At 50.9% G+C, this 11,668-nt stretch overlaps 1 protein-coding gene across 1 annotated transcript; it reads right to left on the bottom strand.

Moving 5' to 3' along the window:
• Window positions 1-6,611: 6,611 nt before the first annotated feature.
• LOC115350200 (inositol 1,4,5-trisphosphate receptor-interacting protein-like 1) lies at window positions 6,612-11,413 on the bottom strand. Its single transcript, XM_030035575.1, has 2 exons — window positions 10,407-11,413; window positions 6,612-6,924 (listed from the first exon to the last, which is right to left on the bottom strand). Exons 1-2 carry the CDS (start codon window positions 11,411-11,413, stop codon window positions 6,612-6,614), a joined length of 1,320 nt encoding a protein of 439 aa, XP_029891435.1.
• Between the last annotated feature and the right edge of the window lie 255 nt (window positions 11,414-11,668).

The raw sequence follows: 11,668 nt of genomic DNA on the forward strand, positions 1-11,668 counted from the left end.
ACTTACAGGCATATTTTTTCACAGCATTACTGAAAAATGCCATTAGTTATACCTGTGAGTACATGTTAGATTTAAACCCCTGGTGAGAATTTTTATTAACATACAAATATGTTAGGGCTCTTACGCTGCTTAAAATGTAATTAACCATCTTCTGAAGATTAAGGGTGCATAACCATAAAAGAACTGCACTCTTGTGCATTTAATTCTTCTAATCTGCTTTATGTTGATGTTAGTGCGGAAGAATAATTGCTGGCTTGCCTTAATAGTTTGGGTTTGTGCTGTAGGAAGAAATTGTTATTGAATGTATTTCTAAACTCCAAATTTGGTAGGTTTGCATTGATGGAAGATGATGAAGTGCACTGGGAGATTAGAAAAAACTTGCTTCTTTTCTGCTGCTGCTGCTGCTGTTGCAAATGCCCTGCAGTGGTAAAGCTGTGTTTCAGACGGCTTCATACAACAGACAAAAAGGAGGAAGGGACAGGTACACCCAGCAAACAACAAAGATAAGAACAATAAATTTTAAGTAATCTCTTTAAGTACTAATTTAAACACATAATGTGTCAACCAAATCATGTGGGGATCCAACAAGATTTTTCTAGAAGCATGTGGAAACTGAGCAACAAACACAAGGCAGAGAGAAAGACATTTGATTTGCTGGGTTGTAGTACTGGAGCTGGGTTTGTGAAATACACTCCAAAAAAAAAACAGATTAATGATTTTATGTTGTCATTAAAACATGCTATTGGAGTAGTCCATCCTCCCAGGGCTGTCACAGTGCCCATGCAATGGCAATCAGGTTTATCTGAAAAGAGATTAAAATCTTCAGGGATGCAGAGTACTGCTCTTTAGGGGTATTACCTTCCTAGCAACATGATCCATAAAACGACTAAGTAACTCAGACAGCTTCACAGAAATAATCTTTTTTCCTCCCCCTCTCTTCTAGCATGACTACTTGCAAACTAAGAAGAGGTAAAGGAAGAACAGTGAAGACTGTGGGTTGAAGGCATTTGCTGGTAGTCACGACTGCATGACTTCACATTGAAGTTGTACAATAAGTCTGCAGCCTGTTCCCAGGGGAGTCAGTGGGGCAGGAACTCCCATAGAAAACGTGAACTGAAGAGCCCATGCCACTCCTTCTTTTGTGGAGGAGACAGAGGGGATGGAGGCTGGCTGGTGCTCCATGAAGACCACCAGAGCAGAGAGTTTCCTCCTCACTTGAAGCAAGCTGGGGCTCTGCAAGTTCCTGGAGGAAAAGCAGTTTCCAACAGCAATTTTAGCAACTGGAAAACAACTGTAAAATAATTCCCTATCCTTTTTTTTTTTTTTTAAGAGTAATTTATTTTAGTGGTGTCCCTTAGCTCTCAGTTCTCTATGGGGCCAGCGACACGTTGCAGCAGATTGTTGTGGTCAAATGGACCCTGTTCTAGGGGAGACTGGTGACAGTGTGACTGTAGGGAGCAGTGACACACAGCCTGAGAAGGGGTCCTCTGCTGCTTTGTGCTTGTTTTCATTATTTCCAAGTGAACACACAGGCTTTATTGAAAGTCACTTGTTTTCATTACAGCTTCCTTTTGGCAGGTGTGACAGGCAGCACTGCGGGTTGCTCTGGGCCCTTTGCCACATTGAGCTCTTGAGGCAAAGCTGGTCTCTGTAATTCCCTGTAAAGGAGGCTGCTGCCACGCTCCTTGTGGCCACCTGTGCTCAGGGACCAGCATGCACGATGTCAGGGAAATCCTTTCCACTGAGAGCACACCCAGCTTGTCCCCCTTGATGCTGACAGGGAGCCACAGCAGCTACTGCTTGGGGGAGCAATGGCAGGGAAAACTCCTGCTTCCTGAGTCAAAACCCAGGAAGGCAGTGCAGAAGTTCCCCTGGGTTTTCCATCAGGTCCTCAGACCAGTATGTTGCACAAAAAGCATATTGCATTTCTAGTCTTTGGCTGGCTGTCCTTTACAAACATGCAGGGAAATACCAAAGGTTGTTAAAGCATGAACAGTGTTTCAGTATGTCTGATGTTTTGTCCCAAGTTGATATTCCCCGCTGCCCGCTTTCCAGTAGCACTGTGTGGGACTGCATTTCTCTTTCGGTAGGTACCAGCAACATCAGCACAAGGCTGAAGGGTGCTGTCAGATCGGAGCAGGCTTCAGCCAGATGTTCATCATGGCTTGAATCTGGCCTTTTCAGAGAGGCATTAAATAGGTTAAATCTTAAAATCCTACTGAAATTGCACAAGAGTTGAATGCTCAATTCCCTTAGGATTTTTTGAGCAGGTGGAATATATATATCCAAGCCAATGGAGAGGACACCAGACTCCCATCCCCAGCTCTCTTTAAGGACTGCTAGTGTGTATAACCTTGGGTAAAGTGAAGTTGAGAACCTGATTAATTCTACTTGCCATTCAAGCTTGCACTAAATAAGACATGAAACTCCAGACAAAAAGCCAGCCATTCTTCTGTTCTAACAGTTTGCTGTCAACGCAGGACAATAAAATATGTAAAATATGAATATTTTAGATTCATAATGCAGACAAATAGGAAATAGGAGCTGTATTGTGCTTCACATGCATGGCTAGCTCAGTAATGCTAATGTGATTATCTCATTGAACTTTTGTGCTGTTGCTTAAGGGTAGCTTTGTCTTGCTCAGCTGGGATATACATACTTGTTTCTTCTACACACAGGTCTATAGTCCTCTCTAAGTTTGTAGAAATAAGGAAGCCTGATTTCCCTCATCTGTCACAAGGTAGCATCCTTCCTTGGCATTGCTTGGCAGTAGCACAGCTTGAATGAAATTTCTACAGGTTCCCACCAAAATATTTAAATGTCTTCAGATTGCTTTCCAGCCAGAAGCATGGGAAAAATCACATGAACATTTAAAGTATTGTGTCTGTAGCGGAGAGATGAGTAGGATAATAAAAACAATAAATGCTCAAATTCAGTCCCCTCCCCAGGCAAAAGTATTTTCAAGGTTGGACTAGTTTGGTCAGGGTTTAGTTTTGACAGGCAGTCACTCAGTTATTTGCCCACGGAATCCATTTACCTCTGCCACCCAGCCCCGCTGGCCCTGCCAGCACAGCGATAGCATGCACCCGATGCAGGGCTGCAAAAAGCAAATCTGGGCAGAGCTGGACAGCAAGGGCAGAGCAGGGAAATCCAGGATGCGTCGGGAACGGCGGCTGAGGAGCAAGAGAAGCCTGCTCTGAAAGACTTCCAAGGAGAAGTTGGGACAAGATTAGTGGTTTAACAGTGACACTATCTCACCTGCAGTCCCCTCAGGGAGGGCATGATATGAATGATGCATTTCTTACTGCATCTAAGTCCTGCACTTGATGGCCTCCAGCTCACGTCGGGATATTGTGCTGGGGACATAATCCTGGCTGTACTCTCCCTGTTTATGGCACGTGATCTTCTGGAACGTGATTACATCACATAATCTGTTTCATTACCCATTTTGTCAGGCTCCTCTGAAAATGAATTACGTTCTTACTCCATCTCCCTCTACCAGTTTCTCCAGCAGCAGTACCTGCTGACCTTCACCTGTACTTGCTGGATGAGAAATCCCACCCTGTCAGAAATACACCCTGGGGCGGGCAGGTGGACAACCGGTCTTTTTCTGGCTGCGAGCAGCTGCCGTGCCAGCACGACCCTCAGGGGAGCCGAGGACCCCGCTGTACGGCGGGCAGCCCTGAGCCGGGGAGCGGAGAGACCCGCCGGCCGCTCACGCGAGAGCGGCGGAGGAGACCTGGGCGGGGCCGGCAGCAAAGGCGGGAGATTTGAAGGCGGTGTAACCGCCGCTAGCGCTCGGTCGCTGAGGCGAGCAGCTGCCCTGCCACGGAGCGCTCCAGCGCCGTGTCCGGGCGTGGGTGTCCCGAACTGTGGAAACCTCAGGGCAGCAGAGAAAGCCGCCAGGAGCCCACGGCTCGCTCGGCGGCGGCTGACGAGACCTGGACGGGGCCAGGAGCAACCGCAGCCAAGCCTCCCCCCCCCCCCCCCCCCCGCCAAAGAAACCCGTAGGGAGCGCCTATGTACAATAGATAGGAGGCTCTGCGAGTGGAAGCAAACCGTGATGAGGACGATGGTTCATCTCAGTTGGAGGTGTCACCAGGGTTAACTCAGCCTGCGCCCTGCATCAAAACCACTTCCATTAAGAAAAAAGACAGGTTATTGCCTTAGGAGACTCTCTTCTGAGGGGAACAGAAGGCCCAATATCCTGACCAGATGTTTTTATAGGGAATTCTGCTGCCACCCTGGGGCCTGGGTTAAAGATGTGACAAGAAGACTTCATACCCTCGTACAGTCCTTGGACTATAAGCCATTATAGTTTCTTCACGTAGGCAGCGATGAAGTTGCAATAAGAAGTCCAAGGGTGATTAAAAGAGACTTTAGGGCCTCGGGACAACAGGTTAAGGGATCAGGAGTGCAAGTAGTTTTTTCCTCTACCCTTGCAGTTGCAAGGAATGATGAGGGAAGGAACAGGAAGACTCAGCAGATCAATATCTGGCTCTGTGACTGGTGTCACTGGTAGAATTTTGGGTGTTTTGATCACGGGTAGTTCTACAGAACACCAGGCCTGCTGGTGACAAATGGGGTACACTTTTCCCAAAGGGGGAAAAGGATCTTTGCACAAGAGTTAGCAGGGCTCATTGAAAGAGCTGTAAACTAGACTTGAAGGGGAAAAGGGATAAAACTAGGCTCACTAGTGATAAGCCATGGGGCAGCATGCCAATGTTTGAGGGACGGTATGCTAGCGAGGTCCTTCAGTCTGCTCCACAATGTGCTGACCACACTGGAGGACATTTGAAATGGCTTTATACTAATGTGTGCAGCACCTTAGTCATCTCAGTGGGGGTAAGGAATGAAGATCCATGTGGCACCAAAGACACATTGGGTTGTTGATACATTAGAAACCACGGAAGCACCTGAGAACATTCACATTGGAAATAGGGCTTCTCCCCACAAAAAGGTGGCAGGATCAATAGCCCAACTGAAATGCATTATCTACAACAGTGCATGCAGCATGGGCAACAAACAGAAGGAGCTGGAGGCTATTGTGCAGCTGGAAAACTATGATGTAATTGCAATCATGGAAACATGGTAGGATGACTCACACAACTGGAGTGCTGCAATGGCTGCCTATAAACTCTTCAGAAGGGATAGGCAAGGAAAGAGAGGCGGTGGGGGTAGCCCTGTGTTAGGAAGTGTTTTGATTGTCTAGAGCTTGATGATGGCGATGAAAGGGTTGAGTGTTTATGGGTAAGAATCAGGGGAAAGGCCAACAAGGCAGATATCATGGTGGGAGTCTGTTATAGACCACTTAACCAGGATGAAGAGGCAGACAAAATATTCTATAAGCAGCTGGGAGAAGTCTTACAGTCGCTAGCCCTTGTCTTCATGGGGGACTTCAACTTACCAGATGTCTGCTGGGAATACAATACAGCAGAGAGGAAACAGTCTAGGAGGTTCCCGGAGTGTGTGGAAGATAACTTTCTGATACAGTTGGTGAGTGCGCCAACTAAGGAAGGTGCCCTGCTAGACCTGTTGTTTGTGAGCAGAGAAGGGCTTGTGGGTGATGTGATAGTTGGAGGCCACCTTGGACATAGGAATCATGAAATGATAGAATTTTTGGTTCTTGAAGAAGTAAGGAGGGGGGACAGCAGAACTGCTGCTTTGGACTTCTGGAGGGCAGACTTTGGCCTGTTTAGGAGACTGGTTGACAGAGTCCCTTGGGAGGCAATTCTGAAAGGCAAAGGAGTCCAGGAAGGTTGGACATTCTTCAAGAAGGAAACCGTAAAGGTGCAGGAGCAGGCTGTCCGCACATGCCAAAAGATGAGCTGGCAGGGAAGAAGACTGGCCTGGCTGAACAGAATGCTTTGGCTGGAACTTGGCTGAAACTACAAGGGCCAAAGCCCAACTAGAACTTAATCTGGCTACTGCTGTAAAAGGCAATTAAAAATGTTTCTATAAATACATTCACAACAAAAGGAGGGCTAAGGGAAATCTCCATCCTTTGTTGGATGTGGGGGGAAACATAGTGACAAAGGATGAGGAAAAGGCTGAGGTACTTAATGCCTTCTCTGCCACAGTCTTTAAGAGTAAGACCAATTGTTCTCCAGGTACCCAGCCCCCTGAGTTGGAAGACAGAGATGGGGAGCAGAACTAAGTCCCCATAATCCAAGGGGAAATGGTTAGTGACCTGCTATACCACTTAGACATACACAAGTCTGTGCGGCTGGATTGGATCCACCCAAGGGTACTGAGGGAGCTGGCAGAAGTGCTCACCAGGGGAGGTCCCAGTTGACTGGAGGTTAGCAAATGTGACACCCATCTACAAGAAGGGCTGGAAGGAGGATCCGGGGAACTACAGGCCTGTCAGCCTGACCTCGGTGCCAGCGTAGGTTATGGAGCAGATCATCTTGAGTGTCATCATACGGCACGTACAGGACAACCAGGTGATCAGGCCCAATCAGCATGGGTTTGCAAAAGGCAGGTCCTGCTTGACTAACTTGTTCTCTTTCTATGACAAGATGACCTGCTTAGTGGATGAGGGAAAGGCTGTGGATGTTGTTTACCTGGACTTCAATAAAGCCTTCGACACTGTTTCCCCCAGCATTCTCCTAGAGAAACTGGCTGTTCATGGCTTGGATGGGCATATTCTTTACTGGGTTAAAAACTGGCACAAAAAAAACCTGGCACGCTGGCCGGGCCCAGAGAGTTGTGGTGAATGGAGTGAAATCCAGTTGGCGGCCCGTCATAAGGGTGGAAAAGCCTGTGCCCACCAGGATCCAGATGCAGAGCTGCAGGCATTTGATGTGGAAGCCATTGTGAGGGATGTGCCTGTCCATGTCCCTCAAGAACCGCACCTCTGCCACAGCGCAGCTCTCCAGCCACCTCGTGCTGCTGGTAGCACCAGGCTCTGCCTTCTCGATGCTCAGGAAGGTGCCTTACTGCACTCCAAACATAAGCGCAATAGAGAGGGATCTCTTGAAGGTGTTGGTCAGCCTGAGCTTGCGGAAGTGGGTGGGGGTCAGCAATGTTATCTGGCAATTGGATGACTGACCAGCAGGCACAAGAGGAGAAGGCTTTCCCTTCCCAGCCATACCTGGCAGAGCCCTGGCAGCCAGGTGGGCTCTCACATTGCATCCCACGGAGTAGCACTGCCACCTTGCCAGATGTGCCGGGGCTGGCCTCTCCCACACAGCTTTCTACCCGCAAAAGCACTGCAACTAAAACAAGGTGGGGAAACCCATTGCTTTGGGCTGCCTCAGTCTCAGAGCCAGGTCTTCAAGGGCCCCAGTGCTGGCTAATACTGCCCCAGGGGACACAACCTCTGTGTGCTGGAGAGCTTTGAACCCCTGCGGTCCAAGGGAGTTGGACTCCAGCTGCCACTATATAGTGAAGGATTGTGTATCCAGCTCCACACACAAGGGAGTAGTGTTCAGGGAAACCTCCTTTCCCACCTGAGCCTGACACACTACAGAGCAACAAGCAATGTGCAGAGTTGTGGAGGGTGGTGAGTTATTCTCATTGCCCCAACACAGGAGCACAGACAGGTGGGGGAGCCTTACATACAAAATCAGTGAAAGCAGAGCCCACTGCATCAGCTCCTCTGCAAAATGCTCCCTGTCTCCAGGGTCACTGAACAGTCAGCACCCAAAGCCCACGTTCCCTGACAATGTGTTGCACAGACACTCACTGGCAGAGAAGCATTTATTGGTACCCTTGCGCAGGGTAAAGATCCAGGAGGTAATGGAGTCTCTCAAAAAGGGTGGGCGATCGTGGACCAGGTGGTAACACAGTCTATGTCACAAGCCTCCTTGCAATGGTCTCTTCAGCCTCATCGGGTCCGACTCCCCAAAGTGTGGTTTTCCTATGGACAAAACATGCAGGAGCATTTCCTAATGCTGATTGAGTAGCGTCTTCTCCACGTCCAGCATGCTCAGTCCTGTGGCACCAGCTACCTGGGCAGTGTCTGAGACAGGCAGATTCTCCGTCCTGGCCTCAGTGAACACATGGAGGCACATCAAGGGTGATTCTCACTTGGAAATGTCTAGGCCTCTGTAAAATTGCCACCTGGAACGTAACAGCATGGCAGGAAAGCAGGGTGAAAGTTATCTTTGCAGCCATTGCAGTCATCACTGACTGCTACACTGAACACTGAAGACAACGTCCAGAGGATGACGTTGCCACTCTCGGTTTTTACTTTACATTCTGTCTCCTGCAGCAGCCTCTTTTTTCTTCCCCTCTTTTCTTCTCCCTTTTCTTCTTTTTTTCTCCTGCCTCTTCTTTCTCCTGTTCCAGTCCATCTCCTTTTTCCCTTCCTTTTCTTCCCTTTTTCTTCTCTATTGTGCCCCACTCCCGCCTTTTCTTCTTTCTCTCATCTACTGCGGAGAGCCCACACCGGACCAGGATCCCGACATGAGCTGTGGCTCTCAGAGAAGAGCCAAGACAGGAGCAGGTTTTCTGGCAAGAGCTGTGGCCCATGGCGGAGCCATGCTAGAGCAGTTCTTCAAGAAGGGAAGGACCCATGGGAAGGACAAATATTATGAACTGACTGCAACCCCCATGCCGCATCCCCTGTGCCGCTCGGGGGGAAGAGTTAAAGGAGTTGGAACTGAAGGAGTGAGGTTGTTCCTGGGAAGAAGGTGGGGGTGTTGGGTGTTTTTAGATTTGACTTTGCTACCCACCATCCTACTCTATTTTTCTGAATGGCAATAAATAAAATTAATTTTCCCCAAGTCGAGTCTGTTTTGCCTGTGATGGTAATTGGTAAGCAATTTCCCTGTCCTTATCTTGACCCACGAGCTTTTTCGTCTCATTTTCTCCCCCTGTCCTGCTGAGGAGGCGGAATGAGAGAGCGGCTTGGTGGACACCTGGCAGCCAGCCAAGGTTAACCCACCACATCAGCAGAGGTTCATTACCTGCCTCCTGGCTCTCTGCAGCCTGGTGTAAGCTGTGTACCTTCTTTCCACCCTGCTACGGTCACATCCCAAGAGAGTCAATGGCTGGCACATCCAGCCCCTGTTCTTTCTTCCCTCAGCTTATTTACAGGCCGCTGTTGTGGGTTGACCCTGGCTGGATGCCAGGTGCCCACCAAAGCTGCTCCATCACTCCCCCTTCCTCAGCTGGACAGGGGACAGAAAATATAACAAAGGGCTTGTGGGTTGAGATAAGGACAGGTAGAGTTCACTCACCAATTACTGTCATGGGCAAAACAGACTCGACTCAGGGTAAATTAACTTAATTTATTGCCAATCACCAGAGTAGGTTAATAAGAAATAAAACCAAATCTTAAAACACTTTCTCCCCACCCCTCCCTTCTTCCCGGGCACAGCTTCACTCCCGGATTCTCTACCTACCCCCCCCAGCAGCGCAGGGGGACAAGGAATGGGGGTTATGATCAGTTCATCACACGCTGTCTCTGCCGCTTCATCTTCTTCAGGGGCAGGACTCATCACACTCTTCCTCTGCTCCAGCATGGGGTCCCTCCCACGGGAGACAGTCCTCCACAAACTTCTCCAATATGGGACCTTCCCATGGCCTCCAGTTCTTCAGGAAATGCTCCAGCGTGGGTCCCTTGCACAGGGTGCACTCCTTCAGGCACAGACTGCTCCAGCGTGGGTCACCCACGGGGTCACAAGTCCTGCCAGAAAACCTGCTCCAGCGTGGGCTCCTCTCTCCACGGGACCACAGGTCCTGCCAGGACCCTGCTCTAGCACAGGCTTCCCACAGGGTCACAGCCTCCTTCGGGCATCCCCCTGCTCCGGCGTGGGGTCCTCCAGGGGCTGCAGGTGGATATCTGCTCCACCGTGGACCTCCCTGGGCTGCAGGGGGACAGCCTGCCTCACCATGGTCTTCCCCACGGGCTGCAGGGGAATCTCTGCTCCGGCGCCTGGGGCACCTCCTCCCCCTCCTTCTTCACTGACCTTGGTGTCTGCAGGGTTGTTTATCTTATGTGCTCTCACTCCTCTCTCCAGCTGCAGTTTCTGCGCCCGCCACAACTTTTTTTCCCTTCTTAAATATGTTATCACAGAGGCGCTATGACTATCACTAATTGGCTCAGCCTTGGCCAGCAGCGGGTCTGTCTTGGAGCCAGCTGACATTGGCCCCATGGGACATGTGGGAAGCTTCTAGCAACTTCTCACAGAAGCCACCCCTGTAACCCCCCCCCCGCTACCAAAACCTTGCCACATAAATGCAATACAGCAGCTTTTAATAAAAAGAAAGTTTTATTGGCATCTTTGTGCAGGGTAAAGGTTCTAGAGGGAATGGAGTCTCATGAAGAGGGTGGGTGGTCACTGTCCAGGTGGTAATGCAGTCTCTGTCGCAAGCCTCCTTGCGCGGCCTCTTTGGCTATGTTGTGCTCTCTCTTTGGCCACCTCACACTGCTGGTAACGCTGACCTCTGCCTACTCCATGCTCACAAATGTGTCCGAGCTGCCTTGCTGCACCGCCAAGATCAGCTCAATGAAGAGGGGTGTCTCGCAGACGTTGGTCAGCTTGAGCTTGCAGAAGCGTGTGGAGGGCAGCACCGTTAGGTTGCTTGTGGCTGCCTGAGGCACAGCAACGCAGGCTGCCGTCATCAGCTCCTGGAGCCAGAAGGCAGTTTTCTCCACATCAAGGTACGAGCCGGTGCAGAGGATTTCTAGGAGGCTGGCTTCCTGACTGCTCATCAGCTCGTCCTCAGGCTGGTGGAGGAAGCAGAGCATGTCCCCCAGCCAGTGCTCCTTTGTGCACATGCACTCCAGTTCCACGCGCAGGCAGGAGTTCCTCACCAGCATCTCCCCTTCGGTGCCCAGCTCGAGGTGGAAGGAGTGCCCGGGGGGTGGCTTCAGGGGCACAATCAGGCGATAGACAAGGTCTTCTTCATAGGCACTCTGGCCTTCTTGGAAGCCGCCCAGCCCAACAGCTGGCTGCAGCCGCGGCATGAAGTCATTGCCAGAGAGGGTTCGGCAGACACAGAGAAGGTCGTTCACCAGCTCTTCCACCACCGTGCATATTCTTTCCCTGTTTGGCAGCGGCCACGTCAGGTATTCGTTCAGAAACCTGTCCATATGTAATGGGTCTTCCCCTTCTTTCTCATCCTCTTCCTCCTCAAGGCTTCTGGAGCTGCCATGCTCGCTGCTGCTTCCTGGCTCACAGCTCCTTTTCCAGAGCTGCCAGCAGAGCCAAAAGAGCAGGACCAGGCCTCCAGCAAAGGCCCAGAACTGCCACTGCTGCGAGGCAGTGAAGAACAGGGCTCCCCTGGCCACTCTGCTCGGATCCTGAGGGCTCTGCTCCATCTCTTCAAGCAGCTGAGCCATTTCCTGGATCAGCTGCTGCATGCACCAGCGCATAGCCACACCCAGCTCATCTCCGACCTCGGCTGGCATCTGGAAGATGCACAGCATGCTCAAGGCGAACACTGCCACCGGGGCCATGGCCTGCAGGAGAGGGGACAGAAGGAGGCTCAGCGGGGTGGGACAGGGAGAGCGGGAGCCGCAGGGAGAGGGGGCGAGGCAGCTGGGAGGCAGCAAGGCCTGCGCCCAGCCCCGGCGCTGGCGGCACCGTGCCCGGCCCACGGTGCTCCCCTGAGCACCAGGCCCTTGCCGCAGGGTCAGACCCCCCTTCCCCAGGGGCCCGCGTTTCTGCCCCGTCCCTCGTCCAGCCCAGCCTCCCCACCACGTGTGCACTCA

The sequence above is a fragment of the Aquila chrysaetos genome, chromosome 2 (assembly GCF_900496995.4).
Source record: "Aquila chrysaetos chrysaetos chromosome 2, bAquChr1.4, whole genome shotgun sequence".
NCBI lineage: Eukaryota > Metazoa > Chordata > Aves > Accipitriformes > Accipitridae > Aquila > Aquila chrysaetos.

Coding starts and splice junctions, on each gene's coding strand:
- LOC115350200 (XM_030035575.1), bottom strand. CDS start 11,413: ATGGCCCCGGTGGCAGTGTTCGCCTTGAGCATGCTGTGCATCTTCCAG. Junction 6,925..10,406: donor GACACATTTGTGAGCATGGA/GTAGGCAGAGGT, acceptor CACCTTCCTGAG/CATCGAGAAGGCAGAGCCTG.